The sequence below is a fragment of the Acipenser ruthenus genome, chromosome 3 (genome assembly GCF_902713425.1).
Source record: "Acipenser ruthenus chromosome 3, fAciRut3.2 maternal haplotype, whole genome shotgun sequence".
Taxonomy (NCBI): Eukaryota; Metazoa; Chordata; class Actinopteri; order Acipenseriformes; family Acipenseridae; genus Acipenser; species Acipenser ruthenus.
Window position 1 is genome coordinate 50,340,235 of NC_081191.1, and position 27,472 is coordinate 50,367,706.

The 27,472-nt window shown below is 43.7% G+C and overlaps 1 protein-coding gene and 1 pseudogene across 2 annotated transcripts; one reads left to right on the forward strand and one right to left on the reverse strand.

Annotated features, from left to right (window-relative positions):
* Nucleotides 1–5,397: 5,397 nt before the first annotated feature.
* On the reverse strand, nt 5,398–9,211 carry LOC131731453 (uncharacterized; annotated as a pseudogene).
* Nucleotides 9,212–10,830: 1,619 nt separating this feature from the next.
* Nucleotides 10,831–23,644, forward strand: LOC117394858 (geminin-like). 2 transcript variants are annotated; one of them, XM_059013460.1, is made up of 7 exons: nt 10,831–10,950; nt 13,200–13,266; nt 21,555–21,659; nt 21,770–21,926; nt 22,215–22,297; nt 22,544–22,654; nt 22,740–23,644. In XM_059013460.1, exons 2-7 carry the CDS (start codon nt 13,210–13,212, stop codon nt 22,926–22,928), a joined length of 702 nt encoding a protein of 233 aa, XP_058869443.1. In that variant the 5' UTR covers nt 10,831–10,950; nt 13,200–13,209; the 3' UTR covers nt 22,929–23,644. The 2 variants fall into 2 exon arrangements, with proteins under 2 accessions (XP_058869443.1, XP_058869438.1); XM_059013455.1 differs by lacking the exon at nt 10,831–10,950 and adding an exon at nt 11,943–12,061.
* The last annotated feature ends 3,828 nt before the right edge of the window (nt 23,645–27,472 follow it).

Genomic DNA, 27,472 nt, shown 5'->3' on the forward strand with positions numbered 1-27,472 from the left:
CTATCACGGACATTCGCAGAGCTTGAGATGTTATAGTAATAAAATAATGACTTGGATTGCATTATTGAGGAGTTTGGTGATAAAACGAGTGATCAGGAGATGATTGATCGGTATGTACGACTATTATTAATATTATTATTTATTTCTTAGCATATGTGAAAGCGATAGTGAACGAAAGAGTGGGGCGGGGCTGGAGATGCCTAGTGAGTGCTTTGTTGATATGCAGGACCTTTTAAACCCGTTTGACTGTGGAAAAAAATACTTTTAAACAGCGCGTCTAAAATTAACTGCGCGCGTGAAAATAAATTGGACCTGACGTGCCTGACGCGCACTTAATAAATGGACTGCAAAGGGTTAAAATCTTCTGCTTCCAGTTGATATAGGACATCAGGTATCTTCTGTATAATCCTATTCGGACCCAAACCCTTCCCCCCACCGAATGTCTGATAATTCACCTTTAAATCGTACCACCCTTTCTGTTGCCCGGAAGCCCTCTCTTGATGTCTCTGCACTGCCTCATGGACAGAACTCAGGGTTGCGGCTTAGCCATTTACATATTCTGACACAGAAGAAAACCCCACCCCAGGCTCTAATCCCATAAGAACATCTACAAGGAGGGTAATCTCACGTCGAAATAATATCTTATAGGGTGAAAAATGGGTACTGGCTTGTACACTGCTCCTATAGGCTGTCATTACATAAGGTACTAATTCATCCCAGTCTGATTGGTTGGAATCTACAAAAGAGGCCAACATGGCAGTCAACGTCCTATTAAGTCGTTCAACGAATCCATCAGACTGAGGATGATAAGGTGTCATCCTAGTCTTATGAATTTCCATCAACCGGCACATTTCTCTAAACAACAAGGAATCAAAATTGCGACCTTGATCAGTATGAATAACTCTAGGGGCCCCCCATCGTAAACAAAACTGTTCCACTGTTACTTTTGCTATCGTGATAGCTTCTTGATTAGCTAAGGGGAAGGCTTCTGCCCACATGGAGAAATAATCTGCAATCACTAATATGTAATTATTTCCCCTTTCAGTCTCAGGAAGGGGGCCTAAAATATCCAGGGCAACCCTCTCAAATGGCCGGGAGGCCCTGGAAGAAACTAACGCTGCCCGTGGCGTAGCCCCTGTCAACTTATAGGTGGCACAAATCCTACAGGACTTAACCCACTGTTTTACATCCCGCGCCCACCCCAGCCAAAAAAACTGTGCTCTTATTTTTTCCTTCAATTTATTAATACCCAGGTGTCCCCCAATCCGACTGTCATAAAGATGGCATAGTATTTCCAGTACCAATGACCTGGGTAAAACGACCTGACCATCATTCCCCTCTTGTTGCCCTACCACTATCCTCACAAGTAACCCGTCCACCACCTGCAGTTGTTCCCACAACTCCAACAACCGATTAAATATCGGCTCTCCATCAGTAGAAGGGTCACCTTTCTGTCCACTATGCTTCCACTGGATCAACTGTTGTATTTCCGGATCTTCCTGTTGAGATTTACGCAAATCCCAATCCTCTCTGACCTCGGAACTACTTTCTTCTGGCTCCTGTAGTTGCAACACCTGGTTTGCCTCCCCTTCAACTGGAGTCATCTGAGGTCGCCGGGACAAAGCATCCGCATTATTGTGCAATTTCCCAGGCCGATGTTCGATATCATACTCAAATGGCGCTAGTCTTTCTAGCCACCTGGCTAGCTGTCCCTCAACCTGGCCAAAGTTATGTATCCATCGTAGGGAACTATGATCCATCCGCAACAACATTTTTCTTCCCAGTAAATAATGCTTGAAATAGTCCGTAAAAACAACTACAGCCAACAACTCCTTTTCTGTGGTAGCATAATTTCGTTCTTGACGGGTTAAAGCCCGGCTTGCATACGCAACAACCTGTTCCCGCCCTCCCCCAATTTGGGAAAGGACTGCCCCAATCCCCAAGTCACTGTCCAAAACAAAGCTCTTATTGGGGTCAGGGAAAACAAGGATAGGGGCACTCACCAACTGCCATTTTAGCTGATGAATGCTAAAATATCCTGGGTATTAACATCCATACTAATATAAGGCTTCTCTGCCAACCTACGAATAGCATTCCCAAAATCACATACAGACTCTTTAGTTTGCTGTCTCCTATTTCCAAAATTCATCCTATACCATTCACTGATAGTTGACTTCGTCAAATATCTGCCCATAGCCTCCTTAAGCTCCACATAATTTGTGCGTGCTATTGCCGGTAAACCCCAATAAATTTCACGCGCTCTCTTCGATAATAACAGAGTCATAAATGTTAATTTCATAATATAATTCCATTTATTTATTTCCGCGGCTGCTTCAAACTGATCTATCCAATCCAAACAGTCACGCCCCTCCCCTGTAAAGGTGTCCGGTGTAAACACAGGTCTCTGTATCTGCTCACACCCCCAGGGGGTTGTGCTGAACTACTTGCCTCCTCAGTCATCGTTCACACACCACAATTTACTTATAATTCAACCCCACCACTGCCACCACTGTAATGAACCCTCTCTGGTTCACTATTAATTATACCTGTAGCAGTTCCAGAGAAGAAGAGCACATTTTCGTGCACGGAGGATTGTGGTTGTGGAGTGTCTTATTGTTTACTTTTGGAGACTGAGTTTATTTCTGTTTTACCCCGATATCATCGTTGATAGCGGGGTGGATTATTGTTTTTCATTTTGATTATTTTTGGTATTTTTGTTAGTAAAAATAAAAGAAAAATTTTTGGGAGAAACAGTCTGGACATTATATATCTACCGCACCGCGCCACTTATCCTGTCACAGTGCCAAACAATAAGAGATCGATTTTAGTGCAAAACAAGAGTATCGTCAACCCCCCCACCCCGGATCCAATACAGTTCATAATTATAAAACGCCCCCCCCCCCCCCCCCCCCCCCCCCGAGTGCCACGAAAGTTATTCGAAGGGGGAAAAAATAAACAATAGTCTGAGACTCCACTTAACTTACATGCAGGCTGCAGTCCTGTAATCAAGTTCATATGGTTTCTTTCTTCCCCTGCGTTCCCATCTTCTCCAGTCAACACCAGCAAACTTCCACTCCCGATCTCTTTCTCTGCATATCTCTCCCCCTTTATGATCAGTCTCTCTCCCTTTTATCGGTATCTCATTAACTAATGTCCTGCACCTGAGGTTATTCATCCTCTATCCAATGGAGGGGGACAGCCCCCCCCCCCCCCCCCAATCACCACAGTACCTTGCTCAAGGGTACAGCAGCAGTGTCCCCCACCTGGGATTGAACCCTCCGGTCAAGAATCCAGAGCCCTAACCACTACTCCTCACTGCTGCCCATTGTGAAGGGATACAGAATTCTATGGCTTAATATATATATATATATATATATATATATATATATATATATATATATATATATATATATATAAATATATATACACACACAAAACATATGACGGTCCATTAAACTGGTGTTTTGATTATATTGTGAGGGGATACAGAATTCTATGGCTTTTCAATATCTATAGAATACTGTAACCACACCCATGTAGAATATTGGGGGACCCAGTGTTTATTACAATTGAACACATACCTCACTGGACAGTCTGTACAAAAAACATATAACTCTTTTAATAATGTATAATTTTCTAGGAGTAACACGAACACAGCCAAATATTTATTTGCAGTCTACACTGAGGAATAAAGAGAGCTTTAACCAAACAGAAGAGTAAAATAAATTAAAAAAAAAGACACGCTGCCCAGTATTTGTGTTATGTTTTACTTGGTCTGACTTCTATTCATTGCTTATTAAATATTATCGAAGTCTGTCTGGGCAGTGATACCTCATTAATTAGTTTACATTTCAGAGACAGAATTTCACATGTCAAAAACAATATTGTAGCGTTCTGCGCTATGGGGATGAGACAGACTCGGGGGAGACCAGATGAGGTTCCACGTACTTTTATTTTTTTAATTTCTTTAATAACACAACGAAACCCTGTTTGGGCCGGGGTTCACGCCAAAATAACAAATAGCTGTCTCTCTCTCTTTTACACCGCAGACTCACTGGGGGTTCACACACTGCTTCACCGACAAGCACTCTCTCAGCCGGTACTCTGTCTCTCGCAGTCGCTCTCCAGTCAGACATTCACGCGCGTTCTCCCGCTCCCGGCTCCCCCCCCACTCCTACTTATAGCCTCCGGGGGAACCGCCCACTGCACACACACACACATGCACTCACGCAGACACACACCAACGCCGTGCCCCGTACCCTCACTACATAGCCCCCCCCCCTTAGTCCCTCGTCCCTGAGGGAAGAACAAAGTCTCGGAAACGACCCGGGAGGCGATGATGTCTTTGCGGGCGGGAGCCCTGTGTGGAGGACGGGCTCCTGTCAGCCACAGGGGACAGGGAAACTGAACCGTCGGGGGAGGAACCCTCAGCTCTGGGGGTGGGAGGACTGTTAGGGCGGGGTGGATCAGGAGGGGCAGGAGAGGACTGTCAGGAGCTGCTGGGTCGGATGGTGCTGGGTGTTGTCCCAGGTAGGAGGCCAGCCGATCCCGGTGCAGCACTACCTTGCGTCCTCTGTGAGGTAGCTGCACCCGGTAGGCCACGTCCCCGATCCTCTCCAGGACATGGCAAGGACCAAGCCAGTGGCTGTCCAATTTTCAGCCCCGCTGTCTCTTGGGGCTGAAGACCCACACGAGCTCCCTGGCGGTGAAGTGGCGCCCCCGTACTCGGAGGTCATAGTTCCGCTTCTGCCGTACCCCAGCGGCCTGCAACTGGTCCCTGGCGAAGCTGTGGGCTGATTCCAGTCGGTCCTGTAGTCTCCTGGCATACTCAGGGCCCGGGGGTACACTTGGGGCATCTGGGGGACGACCAAAAGCTAGCTCCGCAGGAGTGCGCAGCTCACGCCCCAGCATGAGCAGGGCAGGGGTGCAGGCGGTGGAATCCTGGACAGCAGAGCGGCAGGCCAACAGCACGACAGGTAGGTGGGTGTGCCAGCCCCGCTGGTGGGTGGCGGTGGTGACAGCCAGCTGCACGGCCAGCATGTGGTTGAACCTCTCCACCAGTCCGTCGCTCTGAGGGTGCAGAGTGTTGGTCCGCGTCTTCTTGATGCCCAGGCGCCGGCACATCCCGGCAAAGACCTGGGACTCAAAGTTGCACCTTTGGTCGGAATGCAACTCTTGAGGGACCCTGAACCGGCTGAAGAACCCCTCCAGCAGTGCTTCAGCGATCGTCTCTGCCTCCTGGTCTGGCAAAGCGTACGCCTCTGGCCACTTAGTGAAGTAATCGAGGGCCACCAGAACGAACCGGTTCCCCCTCTTGGAGCGTGGAAAGGGGCCTAGTACGTCTACGGCAATCCTCTCCATAGGCCCCCCGACCTGGTACTGCTGGAGCGGGGCGTGCTACCGGCCCTGGGGTCCTTTCCGGGCAGTGCAGATGTCACAGCGTCGGCAGTGATCCTCCACGTCTCGCCTGCACTGCCCCCAGTAGAACGACTGTCGGAGCCGCCTCAGGGTCTTCGTCACTCCAAAATGACCAGTGCCTGGGGTCCCATGATGGGCCTCTAGCACCTCCTGGCGCATCGCCTCCGGGACAACCACCTGCCACTTCACCTCCCCCGTGGCGGGCACCTTCCACTGCCGCTGAAGGACTCTGTCATGCAAGGCCAACCCGCTCCACTGAGCCCACAGCCCCCGAGGGGCGGTGGAAAAAGGGGCCACCTCCTCCCAGGGAGGCCTTCGCTGCTCCTCTAGCCATTGTAGTATGGGGCGGAGGTCCGGGTCTCGGTCCTGATGGGCTCTCCAATCCACCCTCTCAGCCGATACTGCCACCCGGCATTGCTCTTCCCCCCGGCGGGACAGCTCTGCTTCCCTCTCCTCATTTCTGCTGCAATGGGCGCATCCCTCCCGGGCACAGGGACGACGGGACAGCGCATCCGCATTGGCGTGCTTCTCACCAGCCTGGTGTTGGATCCGGTACTGAAACACCTGAAGCTGTTCGATCCAACGGGCGACCTGTCCCTCCGGCTCCCGGAACGTCAGAAGCCACTGCAGGGCAGCGTGGTCCGTGCGAACGGTGAAGGGGAGCCCGCAGAGATAGTGGCGGAAGTGGCGGACCCCCTCCACCACCGCAAGCAGCTCCCGTCGGGTGACGCAATACCGGCGCTCCACCTTGCTGAGCGACCGGCTAAAATACGCCACCACATGCTCCCCTTCTGGACCTGGCTGGGATAAGACAGCCCCGATCCCCTCGTTGCTCGCATCCGTGTCCAGCTGGGAGAACGGACATCCGGGGGAGCCAGCACCGGGGACTGGCACAGCGCATGTTGCAGGGAGGCGAACACCTCCTGGCACGCCGGGGTCCACTCAAAGGGCTCGTCTTTCCTCAGGAGGCGGTGCAGGGGGCAGCGATGGTGGCAAAGCCCTGCACAAACCTGCGGTAGTAGGACGCAAGCCCTAGGAAGCTTCTAACCTGCCGGGGGTTGACGGGAATAGGCCAGTCCCTCACTGCGGTGACCTTGTCCACCTCTGTCTGGATCCCCTCTGCTCCCACTCGGTGCCCGAGGAATGAGACCTCCTGGCGCATCAGCTGGCACTTTTCAGAGTGCAGTTTTAGCCCCGCTTTCCTCACTCGCCGGAGCACCTCACGCAGGGAGGCCAGGGCGTCCTGGAAGGTCCCTCCGTGGACCAGCAGGTCGTCCAGGTAGACCAGGGACTCCGAGGGGGGTACTCCGGCCAGCACCTTTTCCATGAGCCGCTCGAACGTTGCGGGGGCGTTGCAAAGTCCGAACGGCAACACAGTAAACTGCCACAGACCCCATCCAGTGGAGAAGGCAGTCTTCGGCCGTGCAGAGGGATCCAGCGCAACCTGCCAGTAGCTGCTGCGGAGGTCCAGCGAAGAGAACCATCTAGAGCCAGCCACCAAGTCCAGGGACTCATCGATGCGGGGAAGGAGGTAGGAGTCCTTCTCCGTCACATCGTTCACTCGCCGGTAATCGACGCAGAAGCGCCACTTGCCGTCCTTCTTCCGCACCATGACTACCGGCGAGGTCCAGGGGCTGTCAGACGGCTCAATGATCCCCGCCGCCTTCATCTCCTCCAGCACCTGCTCTGTGGCTTCCTGGAGGGCGAGTGGTTGGCGGCGAGGGCGCTGCTTAATGGGGCGGGCGGCTCCCGTCTCGATCTGGTGCTGCACCAGGTGTGTCCGCCCCACGTCATCCGAGGCGGTAGCGAAACTGTGGCGATACTCATACACCAGTTCCCACAGCTGACGACGCTCTTCTGTGCAAAGCCCTTCACAGCTCCTGAGCCAAACTGCGTGCACTGCGCTGAGAGCTGGGTCTTCAGTGGAGACTGGTGGCAGAGGGGAGATTGCTGGGGACGCTGAATTACTCCTGACAGTAGGGCGTGGCCTGGCGGTATCCTCCTGCAGCCCTTGGGTAGCGGTTGGCGGCGCCGGGCAGGGTGGCGGGGCTGCCTGGGGGAGAGCTGCATTCCCCTGGGCCACGCTAGAACTGCAGGAGGGAGGCTGTACACGCTGGCGAGCATTGCGGCCTGAGGGTGGGCGTGTTGGCTGGCGAGCGTTGCGGCCTGAGAGTGGCCGTGTTGGCTGGCGAGCGTTGCGGCCTGAGGGTGGCCATGTTGGCTGGCGAGCGCTGGCACCTGAAGGCGGCTGTGCAAGCAGTAGCTCCTTCCGGAGTGGGGGCCGTCGAGACGCTGTATTGTCCCTGATGAGACTGGCGCATGATGGAGCCCGGGGGTGCTGAGGTCTCCCGTCTCACGGCAGCGGTCCGTTGTGTCCTCGGCAGATCCCGAAACTGTCGTGCGAAGGGGTCCCGACTCCGACCCAGCAGTCCAAGGGGTGAGGCTAAAGCTAAAGCCGGGCTCCCCTGTATGTGCAGTGTCCCGGTCCGGAAGTTTAGCTGTCCGTCTGTGTAGCGCAGGAAGTCCAGGCCCAGTATGCAGGGGTCCTGTACAGCTGCTACCCAGACAGGGTGGTGTACTGTCCGTCCAGCCACTTCAATAGCAAGGTTGCCCTTTCCTTGCATGGGGGCTAGCTCTCCAGTCACAGTGCGCAACTGCACGGTGGTGGGCTCCAGCCGGACCCCTGCAGGGAGCACATCGGGGCGGATGAGAGTCACCGTGGAGCCAGTGTCCACGAGAGCAGTGCATGGGACCCCCTCAATGCGGACAGGGACATGGCAGAAGTCCCCGGCAGTGGTCCTTCCTACCGCTATAGCTGGCTGGCACTGTCTGTGGTCGGCTGTTTCCGTGAGGGGTGACGCCCTGCTCTGTCGGCTACATGGGTTAGTACTGGTGGCGGCCGCTGCAGCTGGGTGGTCCGCGATTAAGGGGACTGGACTGGGGGCACGCGTCGTCCCGTCTATGCGGGCCCCTTGACGTTTCCCTGCGGTTGCTGTGTCAGGCGTGGTGGTGCAGCAGCTGCTGCTGGGCAGTGGCGCCGTAGGTGGCCAGGCTGTCCACAGCCCCAGCACAGCTGTGGGGGGGTCTCAGGAGTCCGAGCTGGCTGGGTGATCGCCGCCCTGATGAGGGTGGTAAGCTCCGGGGGCCAGGTGGGGTCAATGATGCGGTACGGGGCCTCCTCTTCTTCTGCTTGGTCCATGCGAGCTCTAGGTGGTGTGTGGTCAGGCCGCCTCTTCTGCTGACCACTCTCGCTCCCAGGGGCATGGTCCCGCTCCCCCTCCTCGAGCACCGCCTCGACTCGTTCGGCGTGAGCCACGACGAGCTCTAGGGAGGTTGGGGCAGCAAACCGGACCTGCTGACGTAGAGCGGTCGGGGTCAGTCCGCAAACAAAGGCCTCGACAGCCAGGTCCTCCTGGGTGGCTGGCGGGAACATTGGGTATCCCCTCCGGGCCAGGTACCGGACATCAGAAGCCATTACGCCCAGTTTCTCTCCGGGAGCTCTAGTGCAGTTGGCCAGCTGCAGGCGCAACCCGACTGTGGGCTCCACTCTCCCAAAACGTCGTTCGAGAGCTGCGGTTAGCACCTCGTATTGGGCCACCTCGTCTGGGCCCAAGTCCAGCAGAACCTGCAGCGCTTCTCCCTCTAATGCAGCCTCCAACTGTCCTGCTTTCTCCGTCGGCCCCCAGTCATTAGTGAGCGCTGCCATCCTGAATTTGACGTGGTACGCCTCCCACGGCGATCTACTGTCATAGCGGCCTGCTTTCACTGACTGCCGGCTCGCCCCTGGCAACATGTTCCCCCCACACCGCATATTCTCTCTCCCGTGATCGGCACGGGGCCCATGTCGGGGCTTAACATCACGCTCTCTTGTCAGACACACGCTCAGTTCAGCAATCAATGTCCCATAGCTACTACAGCCATTTAGATCGACGGTGGTTAAACAATGTAAAGCCTCTTCTTCTAAACAAGCAATTAAATTACCGGCTTTCTCTCTGTCTGTCCAGTTGTTTACCATTGCCATCATTTCAAACTGCTTTACAAAGTCTCACCAATCGGCCTTACCGTTGTGCTGCAGACAGCTGTAATAAACCCCCTTGCTGACATTCTGCTGCAGGGCGGGCGTGTCCGATGGTGACGCTGCCTCCTCCTTGATGCGCACTTGCGCTCCTCCTATCTCTGTGGCCGATGACGGCTGCCAAAGAATCTCCTTCTCCCTCGATGACGATGGCGCAGTGCCCCTCAGCCTGCGGAGCAGTCTGTCTGCCTCCCAGCTCCGCCATCTTGATCCCTCTTTCCTCTTTCGCCCAAGGGTTCTTGCTCCTCCCTCGCTCCATGTTCTCTCCTCCCCATGCAGCGCCCATTCTCGGGTAGCTCCTGACCCTCAGCTCAGTGACCAGCTGCTCCAGTCTGGCTCGCAGCTCGTCTCCTCTCATCACTCTCGTGTCCGCCATGTTCTCCCTCTTGCTTCTGTTTCACCCCTCGTGGCAGGCGCTGTACAAATCCCACTCCTGAAACACCAATGTAGCGTTCTGCGCTATGGGGATGAGACAGACTCGGGGGAGACCAGATGAGGTTCCACGTACTTTTAGTTTTTTAATTTCTTTAATAACACAACAAAACCCTGTTTGGGCAGGGGTTCACGCCAAAATAACAAATAGCTGTCTGTCTCTCTCTCTCTCTCTTTTACACCGCAGACTCACTGGGGGTTCACACACTGCTTCACCGACAAGCACTCTCTCAGCCGGTACTCTGTCTCTCGCAGTCGCTCTCCAGTCAGACATTCACACGCGTTGTCCCGCTCACGGCTCCCCCCCCCCCTACTTATAGCCTCCGGTGGAACCACCCACTGCACACACACACATGCACTCACGCAGACACACACCAACGGCGTGCCCCGTACCCTCACAATACATGGAACCTTAAACAGGACGTAACAAACAAGACAAACACAATGTCCAGGATGCTGCCATCGCCAGGGTCGTTACAATATATAGAATTGCTAAAATATAAATACAATGTGACGCTTTCGTGCCTCAAACTACAATCAGCCTGACTACATCACGGTAACTAAGTAAAACAATAAGCCTGACTACATCACGGTTTTATTGGGAGAAAATAGTGTGGCGCGTATACACAGATATATTTGACTCCAATTCAGCCGTCTTTCGAGAAAAAAAAAAAAAAAAAAAAAAAACCGCATCTGCGCAGGCGTGAAATCACAGGGAATACCGAATTCCATGGGGTACCAAAATCAGCGTCACACCGGAACTCTTTTGGTTCCCATGATGCACCGCTTCGACAGGGACGGAAGAAAAGGTACAGTTGGGTATCTTGTCTATAGATCCTCCCAAAGGTAGAGTCTACTGCAAATCATTTGCCTCTTGAAATATGCTTCCCTCCACGTCACTAAATCATGATCGCTCCTTTCAACAGTAAGCAGTAGGAGTTTTTATAAATGGAATCTTCCAGATCCGTCAAATTTGTGTTTGTTTTTTGTACTTAATGACAGAAACAGCTTCTAAGGGATTAAAGGTAACAACTACTGGCTATTGTAAATTATATTTAAAACCATACGCTTTTACTGTAAACTGTAATATACTTTTATCTGGGGACGTGTCTCGATTAATTTAATATTTTATACATGAAAGTAATATACCGCTATTTTTATATTATCAAACATATAGTAAGTTTGGTAACCTATACTGTAATGAGGCCAATGCAACCAAATACAAACTAGTTATTTTGTCCTCCTGTTTAGCAAATGAACAACATAAGAGCCTACATTAATGCTCCAAACCACTGAGGTATTAGTACAGTAGAACCTGTCATATCCCATAACGTAATGATACCATCATCTATTAACCGATTGACCTCTTTCATGCATGTGTCATTTACACATGTGGAAACTGATCAATGCACATTATATTAAAACAATAAATTCGTCTCTTAGTAAGACACAAAAAAAGAAAAGGCGTTGCGTCTGGGAATTCAGTTGCACTTGTATATGCTGTCACTTCAACAGCCCAGTTTAACCATGCTAAATAAAAGAAAACAAGAAAGCAAGGGATTCATATCATTAACCTACCATTAAAGAGTGGAAACAATATTTATTCGCTGACCAACGATTTTTTTTTGTAAGTCGGTTAACACGCACTGTGCTAATACAACTTGATGGATTACTTTGGCATAGACGGTAAGAACTGTTTTAGACATCCTGTTTTGTAAATTACCAAATACTGTATTACAGTGTTTTTTTTGTAATACTTGTCATTGATCCTCTTTGTATAGTATACGTGTAGTATCGTACTGTGGTGTTTTACACACTTATGTACCTCACATAGTTCCATTTGCCCGGGCGTTGATAAAGCAGCTGCAGTGAATCCCTCAGAAATACGATATTTGTACTTATCTAATGGACCTCAGGAACCAATTGCATAAGATTTGACAGGTTCTATGTACAAGTTTGCAAACGTCTGTTCTTTGTAACATCTGAGGATCCTCCTGAAAAATGGTGATCACGTGACAAGTCATCACAATTTAACACGGCGCGCGATAGTGTGGCATTCAAGTAGCAAGAGATTCAGTATTGTATTCAGCTTGGCTGTGTGGTTAATATTGGCCGTGTATTTTTGTACTACGCAAGGTAAGTGTGGGTAATTCTTTCACAAACTTTGTTTTAAATAATTAGTAAAATGTATAAAAGCTGATTATGGTGTGTAGTTCTTTTTAGTTTTTGTAACAAACTAACTTCATCCGGAAACGTAGTAAACACATTTTGTGTAAAACGCATTTGTAAAAGTTCGCGTTGGTATTCCCTGAACTAATCTGCATTTAATACATATGTGGTGAACCGTGCAGTTTTATAAAAATATTTTTCGTAAGGCGCTCTTCTAACCCCAGTTTATACTAGTAGTGAAATACTAGTCTATGGTCCTTTTTTTGTAGTTCGCGTGGTAATGTTGTTGAAACTTATACCCTGGGATCCTTCAAGAAGCTGCTTGATGAGATTCTGGGATCAATAAACTACTAACAACCAAACGAGCAAGATGGGCTGAATGTCCTCCTCTCGTTTGTAAACTTTCTTCTGTTCTTGTACACATTTCCCCAATGTGTCATTTTGAGGAAGCGAGTACATTTTATTTTTATTTATTTTGTTAAACTTTTTTTTAAGCAAGTGCGGTTTTTTGTATTTTTATTTATTTATTTTTATTTATTTTATTTTTTATTTATTTATTTATTTATTTTTAACTTGCTTTGAGAACGCCATCTTTAAAATGAATGGCAATCGACTGTTGCCTAAAAGTCAGCATCTAAATGAATGGCATTAGCTTCCAAAGGTATTTACAAATCAAGAGGACATGAAAAACTGCTAGCGTGTGGTAGGATGGGGAGCTGCTTTGTTGTGAGTTTGGCGGTTTATTTTCGGCGGGCTTACGCTTTGTAACAACTTGTAACTAGCTTGCCACGCAGTCGGGCAAGTGTAGCATTTGCTGAAAGTGTAATCGCTCATTCTTCCTGTTTTACATTTGGTTTAATGTAGGGGATGTATTCGAATTTATTGAGTCATTTCATTTTAAATGCATAGTAAATGGCCATGTCCATTTTAAACTATTAATTTTTGGTCTTTTTTCCCCTTGAGTATCTATTTATACAGTTTAATTACATTTAAGTATTTGGCCATGTATGCAAACATTTGGGTTGTATGCTGTTATATGTAATTCATGTCTTATGGTTAAACTTTCTATAGACCTTGTATAACTGCAAGCACATTTTGTTTTTAGTATTGAAGAAATGAATACAAATGTGAAGCACCGACTAGATGCAGGCACGACTGCTTCAAGCACAAAGGTAAGCAAATTAATCGGATATTTGTACAGAACCCCTAAAGGGACATAGTGAAACACCAATATATGTATGTAGAGCTAAGAACTATTTAATGTAGAATGCAGTGAATGCGCCAATATCAACCTAACTTCACCGGGGTTAGTGCTTAATACTTATACAAGATTGTGGTAGCCTCATTTGATTTTCTTGTGTAATTTCTTCTTCAGTCTTTGCAATACTAGCATTTTTGTAGACAAGCCATCATTTTGTGTTGGAGTTGCACCCACTCTCTGAGAACAAAAGCAGGCTCGAGCTCGGTCATCAGTGTGTCTGTCCCAATAATAACTCGCAAATCACTGCACACACGACTCAGTTTACTCCATGTCATGAAGACTAATGGGATAAAATAGCCTTCTCTTGCGAGTTAAACCCCTTTCACATTGGCATGCTCCTGGTGTCATGCAGATCTGCTACGCGATTTTGCACTGCTTTTAATAAAGCAGGGTTGACCTGGATGACAGACGCAAGTACACAATGCGCGTATCAATGCCCCGGAAGCAGCTTGTTACGGATGGTTCCATCCAAGCTTCTCTGGATTGAACCGTCTGCACAGATGTTGATTACAGTAAATGTTTCTTCATCCCTGCTGCAGTCTGCCTCATGGTGTGTCTCAAGCAACAAAACCACGGCTAAACAGAATAAACAAAAACGTTCCTTCTGGAAGTGAAACCTTCACGCAGGCGTGGCTGTGTTATTTCGTCAGGCCTAAATGCTTTTTGTCTCGCTCAATCCGGGTCAAAGTGTGTCAGCCTACATCCTGAGGTGGGTCACTGGGAACGCTGTGTCGCGGCCCTCGATATATAGCTGATTTGTATTGGACCCCGACACCCGCGATATTGAGTGGGTGGTGTGGTAGGGATGTGCTTTTGGTACATTTTTATGAACGTTTAACTGCTATGCAGGTGTCGGCGTTTAAACCATATCTACACACACACACACACACACAAGCTCTTTGTATTCTATTCTGATGTATACCTACAGCTCTGGTTAGTATTTTCTAAGTAAAGAAACCCTAAATAGGCAAAACGTTTTAACATTGCAAAGACTTAACTACAAAGTATTAAAAAAAAAAAAAAAAAGTAAACAGTAAGCACTCGCATCCGACCCTAACATTTTTTTTTTTTACTTCAGTGACGGTTAAACGCGTGTGACGCGTATCTGATTATTTCATTTTGGCCCATTCCAACCCTTGTCCGTTTTTCAGGGAACACAAATAAAATGTCAAAATACATAGCTGAAAGGACTGTTTTAAAATAAGTAGGCTTCCATTTAGATGTTCTGTAGTTGGTTTTGTTGGTACAGTACTATATTTTCAACAGAAGTGTTTTATTTCAGAACAATATGATTCTGAATATCACTTTCCAAAAGAGATAACACGTGGACTGTACAGTACCTTATTTTAAATCTGGTACATATTGTAGCAATATGTAAAATTTCCCATTAACAACCCAACAGCAAATTAAATAAATGTCACCCATGCACAGAACTGCGTAAAACGTAAAAAGTAGTACAATTTAGCAAATGATTAACAAAAAAAGAATGAACAGTATTCAAAATTGCAGAATATAGTGCTTGATAAGGCCTTAACGTTACAATTCACTTTCAAATGAAAATGCACAAAAGCGGCTAAACATCAGATTTATAAAAAAATCTATCGCAGTATCTAAACTGTTTAATGATTAATTGTTTTACATTGCCGTAGCTTGTCTCGTTCGCTTTGTTGCTGGGTTTTTGTCAGGTGAAATTGGAGGAAGCGCTGTGTAACTGCACGATAGACAGACTGAGAGTGCGGGGCGGGAAGCATGGGTTGTGACGGATGATCCAGTTGTAATATTGAAGAGATGGGCTTTGTATCAGAAAACTAGTGATGGAAGTCGGAAATTGCGTGTGATGGGCAAGTGCATTAATTTCTTTCATATATAATGGAATTGATTTGTTTCTTAATACAAGGACGGTAAAACGCAACAGACATGTATCTGAGTGTTGTATATCTGAGTGCTGACTGTATTGAAATTAGTGCTGTCACTCAGTTTCAAATTTGCTCTAGGAAAAATATTTAACATAAAAATTACAAAAACCTTTAAGCTATTTATGGTTTAGCAGTATGTTTATTTTTTAAAAAGCTGCAGAATCTCGGATGGTTGGCATTAGGTTTTTAAAGATGTAGATTGACTTAATTATTTTCAGTACAACTTTGAGCTGTGACTGGCAGCGCAACGGCCACTGAAAAGCCCACAAAACAAAATGTTCTGTTTATCCAATGGCCATATAGGAAACCAAAACGGATTAAACAAGTGTCATTGCCGTTTTTCTGGGTAATGTAGTTTAGAAACCAATCCTTTAACCCTTCGGCTCTGGGGTCTAACTGACATAACGTGACTTTCGGCTTCAGGACAAATCCACCGAAAGTATACCGTATTATACTTTTTTTAAAAGATTATTATTAAGGCAATGTTTTTACTCTGAAATATTCCCTACGGTTACCTAGTTTCTAAAAAAATAGTTTTAAAATGTACTCAAATTCATTTCTTTAGAAATGTCTCCAAGTCTAATTTTAATAATCTTCTACCCAAAAACTGAAAGTATCAGTGGTAGCCACAACCCTCAGAAACTAGAATCAGAAATAATTTTATAAATAGTGTCTGGTTTTCATTTTACACCAAATTGTTTGACGGTTGTGTAATTTGAAGTAGTTCGTCATCAGAAAGATCTGTCAACTCAACTTTTTTTTTTTTTTTTTTAAAACAGGAGAGAGAATAGATGGGCTTCAGTGAGTTACAGGAAATTAATTCCATCTCGGATTTGTGACATTTTATAAACTGTCAAGGAAACCCGAGATGGAATTATTTTCCTTCAACTCACTGAAGCCCATCTATTTTTTTTATAATACATGGATATTATCTGTGATAAATAGACAATAAACAGGTGTAAAGGTTCAAATTTGTTTAAAAAGTTAATTTAATGAATAACGTAAATGAAGTCAATTTTAAAGAATTTTAAATATAATTATTTTTGATAATTCAGGAATGGTGAATTAAACTGGGTAGATATTGAACTGCAAAAAATAACGTATTTAAGGAAAAGGTGTTTCAATGAGGTATGCTTTTTATTTAATTTTCGAAGATTTGTCTCATTCGCTTGGTTGGTGCTCCTGTTGGTGGAGGATGATTGTAAATCTTCAAGACAGATTTGTTAAGTGCCTAAACCATGAATTGTGGGTGTTGTCAAGTGACTTAAAACTAAACATTTTGATTGAAAGTGGTTGTGGTGCAAGTCAAATACGGATCAAAGGTCAAGTATAATCTTCTAGACTAATACGCCATTTTGATGTCACTACTGCAGTATTATGCCATTTTTTGTTTTGTTTTTCTCGAATGGCTTGGGATGCAAATATAGCCTTCATCCGTGTGTGTGTGCAGATTTTTTTTGGCTGGGCATTTTGAACTCAATTTCCCAACATCCCCTGCTGCCAAAGGGGTTAGTTCAATAGGCAGAGCGCTCCAGAGCGTTGGGTGGCGCTTTCTATTGAACGATCTGCACGCCGAGAGCGCTTCGTAATGTTAGCTAACATTCTGAGGAGCTGACTAGCTGGCGTTTCAAAATGGCGGAGGTACAATACCAGTGCAGTGACTGTGGTGTAATTTCCACACATATTGGACTTTTTGACCAACATATACAGTACTGTGCAAAAGTTTTAGGCAGGTGTGAAAAAATGCTGTAAAGTAAGAATGCTTTCAAAAATAGACATGTTAATAGTTTATATTTATCAATTAACAAAATGCAAAGTGAGTGAACAGAAGAGAAATCTACATCAAATCAATATTTGGTGTGACCACCCTTTGCCTTCAAAACAGCATCAATTCTTCTAGGTACACTTGCACACAGTTTTTGAAGGAACTCGGCAGGTAGGTTGGCCAAAACATCTTGGAGAACTAACCACAGTTCTTCTGTGGATTTAGGCAGCCTCAGTTGCTTCTCTCTCTTCATGTAATCCCAGACAGACTCGATGATGTTGAGATCAGGGCTCTGTGGGGGCCATACCATCACTTCCAGGACTCCTTGTTCTTCTTTACGCTGAAGATAGTTCTTAATGACTTTCGCTGTATGTTTGGGGTTGTTGTCATGCTGCAGAATAAATTTGGGGCCAATCAGATGCCTCCCTGATGGTATTGCATGATTGATAAGTATCTGCCTGTACTTCTCAGCATTGAGGAGACAATTAATTCTGACCAAATCCCCAACTCCATTTGCAGAAATGCAGCCCCAAACTTGCAAGGAACCTCCACCATGCTTCACTGTTGCCTGCAGACACTTATTCGTGTACCGCTCTCCAGCCCTTCGGCGAACAAACTGCCTTCTGCTACAGCCAAATATTTCAAATTTTGACTCATCAGTCCAGAGCACCTGCTGCCATTTTTCCGCACCCCAGTTCCTGTGTTTTCATGCATCGTTGAGTCGCTTGGCCTTGTTTCCACGTCGGAGGTATGGCTTTTTGGCCGCAAGTCTTCCATGAAGGCCACTTCTGACCAGACCTCTCCGGACAGCAGATGGGTGTACCAGGGTCCCACTGTTTTCTGCCAATTCTGAGCTGATGGCACTGCTGGACATCTTCCGATTGCGAAGGGAAGTAAGCATGATGTGTCTTTCATCTGCTGCAGTAAGTTTCCTTGGCTGACCACTGCGTCTACGGTCCTCAACGTTGCCCGTTTCTTTGTGCTTCTTCAAAAGAGCTTGGACAGCACATCTGGAAACCCCTGTCTGCCTTGAAATTTCTGCCTGGGAGATACCTTGCTGATGCAGTATAACTACCTTGTGTCTTGTTGCTGTGCTCAGTCTTGCCATGGTGTATGACTTTTGACAGTAAACTGTCTTCAGCAACCTCACCTTGTGAGCTGAGTTTGGCTGTTCCTCACCCAGTTTTATTCCTCCTACACAGCTGTTTCTGTTTCAGTTAATGATTGTGTTTCAGCCTACATATTGAATTGATGATCATTAGCACCTGTTTGGTATAATTGTTTAATCATACACCTGACTATATGCCTACAAAATCCCTGACTTTGTGCAAGTGTACCTAGAAGAATTGATGCTGTTTTGAAGGCAAAGGGTGGTCACACCAAATATGGATTTGATTTAGATTTTTCTTCTGTTCACTCACTTTGCATTTAGTTAATTGATAAATATAAACTATTAACATGTCTATTTTTGAAAGCATTCTTACTTTACAGCATTTTTTCACACCTGCCTAAAACTTTTGCACAGTACTGTATGTGTGCATTCTTTTTTTGTAAAATATAGTTTATTTAAATTAACAGCGTAATTCATTTACTATTTTCCTTTTTAAACAAAGTGAATCTGCAGCATCGCGTGCAACATTCGAAACGCTCAGCTTGTTATTGTTTGTTCGGTCGGCCTTACATTAAGGAATATTTTCTTAACTGCATTTAAAGAGAAATAATGGATGAATAGTGCTTTGTTAGGTGAACTATATGTAACGCTGTTGGGGTGTTAACACCATTCAAAAATAAAATGAACAATCTTATGGATTATTTGTTTAACCATTCAGATTATGTGTATACCATATGTTTTAAATGGTAACAGCTGATCTATTTTTTTAAATCCTGGCTTTTTGTACACGTAACATGTTTTGACTAGATAACAATATAAAAATACAATAATGAGTTATCATCTGCAATAAATTCATCCGGTGTTTAATTTTTAAACTATTGTGTTTTATATACTGTTATTTTTAGCTTCAGAGTTGCTACAAAGTCAGTAAATTTTAATGAAAAAAACAAACAAACAAAAAAATAACTCCCAGTTTTTCACTGTGAATCTGGTAATCCTAAACTACATGGACAGTGCGAGAAAATGAAGTTCTGGTAGAATTTTTGGTCAGATACCAAAATCATGCTGAACTCGACAAAACTCACAAAATAGTAAAATATTCTATCTTTTCTCAAATTACTGTGTTTTAATGCCGACAGTAGGAGAACCGTGCAGAATTGCTTAAACTTAAACTTGGCGAAGTGCTTCCCCAGTGCTTTCTTCCACAGCATTATGTAAGAATCTAAAACATGCTATATTAACCCTTTGCGGTCCTATGTTGGACCAGATCTGACATTACAATTTTCCCTATTCCAAATGATGTGAAAAACAGGTCTCTAGTAGTTTTTTTTACTCCGGAAAAAGCAGAGAAAACCATTCAATGGCCTAGTGAGACCGATAGGAGCCGAGAGAAGCCCCCCCCCCCCCCCCCCCCCCCCCCCCCCAAAAAAAAAAGCCTGTCTGGGCAATACTCAGAGATAACACGGCCATAAGGCCATAAACAAACAAGATAGCTGCTTCTGCATCCAGCGCTCAAAGAATATCGCGGACATTTGGAGAGCATTTTGAGATGTTATATAATAAAGTAATGAGTTGGATCGCATTATTGAGGAGTTTGGTGATAAAATGAGTGATCAGGAGATGATTTATCGGTATGCACGACTATGAAGAGGTATGTGAAAAATACAGCGAACAAGGGGTGGGCGGGGCTGGAGATACAGTACTGAGTGTCCTGTTGATATGCAGTGCCTTTTAAACCTGTTTTACTGTGAAAAAATATACTTTTAAACAGCGCGTCTAAAATAAACTGCGCGTGTGAAAATAAATTGGACCTGACGCGCTGAATAAATGGACCGCAAAATTAAAAACCGGAGTAATACATCAATAGCTGCCATCTTTCTATATGCCTTGCAGGATAAACATCCGGTTCAAACACCATGTAAACGAGTCAAGTGCACTTGCAAACTGCATTATGAATGCAAACGGACTCGGTCTGAAAAGGGGCTAGGTCGGCCAAGGTGTCCTCGGCTCACTGCGCACCAGCGACCCCTCTAGTCTGATCGGGCGCTTGCGGGCTTGCCTGTTTAAAAAAAAAAAAAAAAAAAAAAAAAAAAGCAGCGGTCAGCTGACGGCACACGCTTTGGAGGACAGCATGTGCTCGTCTTCGCCGCTCCCGAGTCAGCGCAGGGGTGGTAGCAGTGGGCTGAGCTTTTATTGTCCCAGGTGGCTTTCCATAGAGATCACTATTAGTGCGCACATATAATCTCTGGTTTGTTTTACTTTTGCTGTCTGAAACTTTTAAATAGAGGCTCAAGAGCTGCTGTGTTCATCCTGTGTAATTATTATTATTATTATTATTATTATTATTATTATATATTAATCTCGCATCAGAGCTCCTTTTCATTTGCCATTTATTTAAACTGTCGTGGTAAATAACTGCAAGGTATTTTTGTCATTTCAGTCATACATCTGATTTTTGTATCTGAATAAATGTAAGAATATATTCGCTCAGATATTTGTCCCAGCGCTAATATGTACTTTTTTTTTGTTCACGATGTCCCTTTTAGGGGTTCTGTAGATTTACTCTTTAGTCTTTGCTAAATCAAATGCTCTATCAATGTTCTATCACTTCTCCTTTGGTTCAGGCTGTTTACACTGTAAACTGTGCATTTAAAAAAAAAAAAAAAAAAAGGGTTAGAATAAACCAATCATTTTATATTGCTGTCAGTTTATAGATATTGCTGTTTGACCTCTGCATAGGCTAGTAGTCATTTTGAATAATAGTCACAGAACGGTTTTCACCCCCTTTTTTTTTATTAATAGAATCCCTCCTAACCAGACCCCATGCGGTGCTTTTGATAACTACTGTATTTGTAGCTGACACACTTTAAAAAAAATATATATATATATATTAACTAACCTGTAACACTAAATTGGTCTATATGATAGGGAAGCCTGTTCCCACGCTAGCTGTCGTTTGTTCAAGAACACCGCAGTAAGATAATAATCTTTGGCAAAGCAGCTACCCATGGGAATCTAACACAGTTTCCATGTCAGACTAGGCAAGCATGCTGCTTTCCCACGCTAGTGAAATAGTACACACACCGGTCCTGTCAATACCATCTTGTATTTATCTACTTTTATTTGCTATCCCATGGTGGAAGTGTAACTAATTATTAAGTGAGAAGAATAGAGTTAAGCTTTTGCAAATAATGTTTAGGTCAGTTAAATTTGATAATACTAGTGTTCATTCCCACAAACAATACTAAGGCATGTTCCCTGGAAAATATTGACTTGACACACCTTTGGAACATGGCCCTGAAATGGTTGGCTTGAAATACTTTAGATAATCGCGATGCATCCGTAAATTGGTAATTTTAAAGCCAGCCTTGGTCAAATGTTAAACTTTTTTTCTTATTTTCTCCTAGAGCATCTTCACTGTAGGAGTTGATGGAGGTTCAAATGCTAGGCGTACACTACAAGCAATTCAACCTACAGTGATAACTGGGTACCTTGTTGGGAGGACCAGAGAGGTAAAAAAACACTTTTTAATTGTTCATTTATTTAGAAAATGGGATTAAACCTTTTTATAGGGATTACATTTGTAATCTTGGGAGTTGTCATCATTTTGTTTATTTTGTAGCCAGTCAGGTCTCTTCCAAAAAGGAAATTGTGGAGCAAGGAACAGCCAAAAAGCTCAAAGAGGGCCAAAACTGAAGTGGCTGTGTATACCGAAGACAATGAAAATGAGAATGGGCCAGAGGGAATGACCAAAGAGACTTATGAACTTATGGTCAAAGGTAAGAAGTTGTTGAAACTGGCACACTGTTTGGAAACAACAGTTCTCCTTCCCTCTGTCTTAAACTGTGTGGTCTCCAATAAATGGGGTTGAAGTCAAACGTGCATGTTTTCCCTATCGCTACATCTTTAACTGCTCCAATTGTGACAACTTGATAAGGTCATTGTGGCGTATTTGCATTTTAAGCTGTGACCTTGATGCAACAGGAAATGAATAGAATTTGGAAATGCCAATTTCTGTAGCCAGTAATATTTAAAGTCTTTCCTTAATTGTATTCTGTTTTGAACAGAAACTCCTCCATCTACCTACTGGAAAGAACTGGCAGATGAAAGGAGGGAAGCACTTTATAAGGTTCTTCAAGAAAATGAGATGGTATATAATAGTTTTGTATTACTTGTTGTTAAATCTTTAGTTGTCTGAAGTAGAGACTTTTCCCACACTTTTTGCCTGTGAATTGTAAACATTCATAAACTCTTGGCATATGATCGGAATACATATGTGCAAGGTTCGGTGAATCCATGCTACAGCAAAAGACTGAATGTGCAACATTGAATGTGGTATGCGAGATTATAACTCTTGAGACCAGTGTGACTAATTTTGTTTTTGTTTTTTCAAAAGCTGCATAAGAAAATTGAGTTAAAAGAGGAGAACATCTCAAAGTTAAAGCAAGAAAATGAAGAACTGGCTGACCTTGCAGAGCATGTACAATACATGGCCAGTATGATTGAGGTAAGATTGGTTTATTTATAAAACCAGAAGAATCCATAACTTGGAAGTTTAATAGCTTTGAGTAACAGGTTTTTTTCCTTTATAGAGATTAACTGGGAAGAGTCCAGATAACCTCAAAGTCCTTAGAGACCTTGATGCAGAAGAACATGAACATGAAGATGATGAGGAATACATTAGCAGTGAGGATGAAGATAAGCTTTCAGAATTTGAAAGTGACTATGAAGATGATACATCTGTGCCTGACTTTAATGTTCCCAAATCCAGTTTAAACTAGCCTGAAAACCTTTTTTTTTTTTTTTTTTACATTTATTAAAGGGACCGATGGTGGGGGGGGATTATGATTCACTCCTCTGTATATTGACTTGGGCTAGAAACCCTTTCCAAAGACCAGCTTTTGCACTTTACAAAGGTCAGCCGAGGTGAGAATTAAATGTTAACTAGTGGGTAGCGCAGGCTTGGATGCTCATTATACTGCCGGAGGGAAGGTGTTCAGTGTTTTTGGAGATAGGAAGCTGTTCATGCACTGGATGTGTTAATGTATAAATTGTGGCTGTCCAATACAGGTTTAACCAGCTGTGACCAGTTGAATATGTATATTTGAAATTGTACAGTTTTAATTCATGTTTGTATATATTAACTTCTGGATGAGGTTTCAGTTATACATATTGTGTAATAAACACACACACACACAAGACAATTTAATTTTAGGGTGGCGATTCTCAGTATTCTTTGTTTTTTAATAGGCTTGATGTGCTTAACATGGCTTGCCCCCATATAATCCTTTAAGGCATTAGTCAATGTACTGGTACCGAGTAACATACAAATGCACTTCAATATGTATAACCTGAGAATATAACCTTAACATGTACAGTCTGAAGACTATCACATAAATTTAATAATAAATAAAACCCCTTAATTGTTGGGCAAGTTTCTTGCAAACCCACATACAATTCCTTTTAAATTTTATTAAACATGAAACATGCTCTTTAAGTGTGTGCTTTTTTATTTTTTTTGTTTGTTTTTTTTATCGTCAAAATAATAAAAACAGGTAAACAAAATAGACAGGTAAATCTAGAAAATGATATCCACAATCCTCAAACAATTACTAATTTTACTATTTAATCTCTTTGGTGGGTAGGACAGTACTTACTACACCAAAGGTGTAATTTTTTGCAAATGTTATTCTGTCATGAATATCCTGAGTGGTGATCCTTGTCTGGTACTGTGTTTACCTTACCTGGAAATGTTTGTAGTTAATTTGAGGCTTGACATTCAGTTCTGAACTGGGCCCAAACAAGGGTACATAAGTGAACATATAATTGCAGTGATACACCATCTGATTTATTTTTTTAGATCAAAATACAATCCCAGTACTAAATTGATATTCCAAAAATGGTAACGTAACAATATCTTTGTCAAATATAAGTCTTGATCATGGGGTTTCCATGCGGGGCAATTTACACGTGAAATGGTAATGCGTGTGCAGGTTTGGAATATTTACTTGTGTAATCAGGTTTGTGGCCGAAAAAAACGGCCAAAGAGAGGGATAGGGTGAATCTCATTTACACATATAAATGATGAAAATCACAGGTAAATCCACACCCAGTTTTGCATAGAAACCCACATTTCACTTGTAAATGTTAATAAGCTTGTTTATCCTTAAGTGACATCACTATAAATATTGCGAGGGAGCAAGTCATTTGTTACTGTGGATTCCAAGACGGCAGAAAGTAAGTGGCTGATGGGCGGTTTTATTATTATTATTATTATTTATTTCTTAGCAGACGCCCTTAGCCAGGGCAACTTACAATTGTTACAAGATATCACATTATACATTATTTCACATTATACAGATATCACATTATTTTTACATACAATTACCCATTTAAACAGTTGGGTTTTTACTGGAGCAATCTAGGTAAAGTACCTTGCTCAAGGGTACAACAGCAGTGTCCCTCACTGGGGATTGAACCCACGACCCTCTGGTTAGGAGTCCAGAGCCCTAACCACTACACCACTGATTAGCAGTGGTGTAGTTCACCTTAATGATAATGCGGGCAGCTTTTTTATTATGGTTTTTTTGTTGTCTGGCCTGTTATGTTTCAAATAACGAAGTTAGAATAACTAAAACAGGTCAGAGAGCCATTGGCAAAAACAGACCACAGCATGGTCTCATTTGAAGTGATTTTTAAAACCCAAAAAGTAATGACTAAAGCTAAGGTTTACAATTTTAGAAAAGCAAACTATGAAGGTAAGAAACAGATGTAACAGAAGTAGATTGGAGTAAAATAGAGAAAACATCCACAGAAAAAGGATGGCTGTTTTTTTTTTAAATGTAGTACTAGAGGTGCAAAACAATTCCATCCCAAAAGTAGACAAATCTAAACCTAAAACAAAATGGCCAAAATGGTTTAATAGATCAATTAAAAAAAATATTCACCAAAAACAAAGTACACAGAGTACTTGGAACTGCAAACACAAGTCAAAAAGGAAGTTAGAAAGGCCAAGAAAGATAGAAATCAATATTGCTAAGGGGGCTAAAACCAGTTCCAAAATGCTTTTCCAATATTATAACAGCAAGAGAACATTCAAAGAGGAGGTTAAATGTCTAAGAGACACAAATGGCAAAATCATAGACGAAGAAAAAAAAAAATAGCAAATATATTAAATGATTACTTTTCACAGGTTTTTACAAAGGAAGACACGGACAACATGCCCCACATGTCAACCTGTTCCTATCCAGTTTTAAATAACTTTAGCATAACAGAGGCAGAAGTGTTAAAGGGACTAGGAGTTCTTAAAATAAACAAATCCACTGGGTCGGATGAAATCCTCCCAATAGTACTCAAAGAAGTTAAATAAGTTATTTACAAACTGCTAACCAAGATCATGCAACAGTTTCTTGACACGGGTTGTACCGACTGACTGGAAAATTGCAAACGTAATACCGATCCACAAAAAGGGAGACAAAACCGAACCAGGTAACTACAGCCCAATAAGCCTGACTTCTATTATAAGTAAAGTTATGGAAACTATAATAAGATCCAAAATGGAAAATTACCTATATGGTAACAGTATCCTGGGAGACAGTCAGCATGGTTTAGGAAAGGGAGATCGTGTCTAACTAACCTGCTTGACTTTTTTGAGGATGCAACATCGACAATGGATAATTGCAAAGCATACAACATGGTTTATTTAGATTTCCAGAAAGCTTTTGACAAAGTCCCACATAAAAGATTAATTCTCAAACTGAACGCAGTAGGGATTCAAGGAAATGCATGCACATGGATTAGGCAGTGGTTAACTTATAGAAAACAGAAAGTACTGATTAGAGGAGAAACCTCAAAATGGAGTGAGGTAACCAGTGGTGTACCACAGGGATCAGTATTAGGTCCTCTGCTATTCCTAATCTACATTAATGATTTAGATTCTGGTATAGTAAGCAAACTTGTTAAATTTGCAGACGACAGAAAAATAGGAGGAGTGGCAAACACTGTTGCAGCAGCAAAGGTCATTCAAAATGATCTAGACAGCATTCAGAACTGGGCAGACACATGGCAAATGACATTTAACAGTGAAAAGTGTAAAGTACTGCACGCAGACAATAAAAATGTGCATTATAAATATCATATGGGAGATACTGAAATTGAAGAAGGAATCTATGAAAAAGACCTAGGAATTTATGTTGACTCAGAAATGTCTTCATCTAGACAATGTGGGGAAGCTGTAAAAAGGCCAACAAGATGCTCGGATATATTGTGAGAAGTGTTTAATTTAAATCAAGGGAAGTAATGTTAAAACTTTACAATGCATTAGTAAGACCTCACCTAGGATATTATGTTCAGGTCTGGTCACCTTGTTACAAAAAGGATATTGCTGCTCTAGAAAGTGCAAAGAAGAGCAACCAGAATTATCCCTGATTTAAAAGGCATATTGTATGCAGACAGGCTCAAAGAATTGAATCTGTTCAGTCTTGAACAAAGAAGACTATGCAGTGATCTGATTCAAACATTCAAAATCCTAAAAGGTATAGACAATGTCGACCAAGGGGACTTTTTCAACCTGAAAAAAGAAACAAGGACCAGGGGTCACAAATGGAGATTAGATAAAGGGGGATTCAGAACAGAAAATAGGAGGCACTTTTTTACACAGAGAATTGTGATGGTCTGGAACCAACTCCCCAGTAATGTTGTTGAAGCTGACACCCTAGGATCCTTCAAGAAGCTGCTTGATGAGATTCTGGGATCAATATGCTACTAACAACCAAACGAGCAAGATGGGCTGAATGGCCTCCTCTCGTTTGTAAAGTTTCTGATGTTCTTATATATATCTCTCCAGTAACCTTTTCAGTATGTGCTTTACATGGTGTCCTCTTTCTTTTAACTGTCTTTCATTTGTTTTTTCTGGCACTCTTTGTTTAGTATGTTCATGTCTGCTGCCTTCTTTCTGCACTCTGTTTCACTCTGCACTCTCCTTCTCTGCATTCGTTCCATACCCCTTTTTTCTCGTGCAGCAGCCCCTATAATTAGCCTCAGGTGCCAACCCTTAAGCCAAAACCGACTCTCAGACCAGTTACCCTACTAACTAAATGCCTCATTTGATACATACACCTCTAGTTTTATTTGCAGCACAAGAGTATGCAGCAATATTATAGAATTTATTTTGAAATCGATGTGTGTCACACGATTTGAGATGTGTTTCTTGTAATAAAGCTATATTTACATGTTTACGATGCAGAAAGTCAAGGCATTCTGTATGTTTAATAGGTGAGTTCAAACCTCGTACGTTCCAAGACAAGACCTTAATATCCAAAAAACA

Excerpts from the sequence above, each read along its gene's own strand:
- LOC117394858 (XM_059013460.1), top strand. The coding sequence starts at position 13,210 with ATGAATACAAATGTGAAGCACCGACTAGATGCAGGCACGACTGCTTCA. Across the intron at positions 13,267-21,554 it reads CGACTGCTTCAAGCACAAAG|AGCATCTTCACTGTAGGAGT; the intron begins GTAAGCAAATTA and ends ATTTTCTCCTAG. Across the intron at positions 21,660-21,769 it reads TTGTTGGGAGGACCAGAGAG|CCAGTCAGGTCTCTTCCAAA; the intron begins GTAAAAAAACAC and ends TTTATTTTGTAG.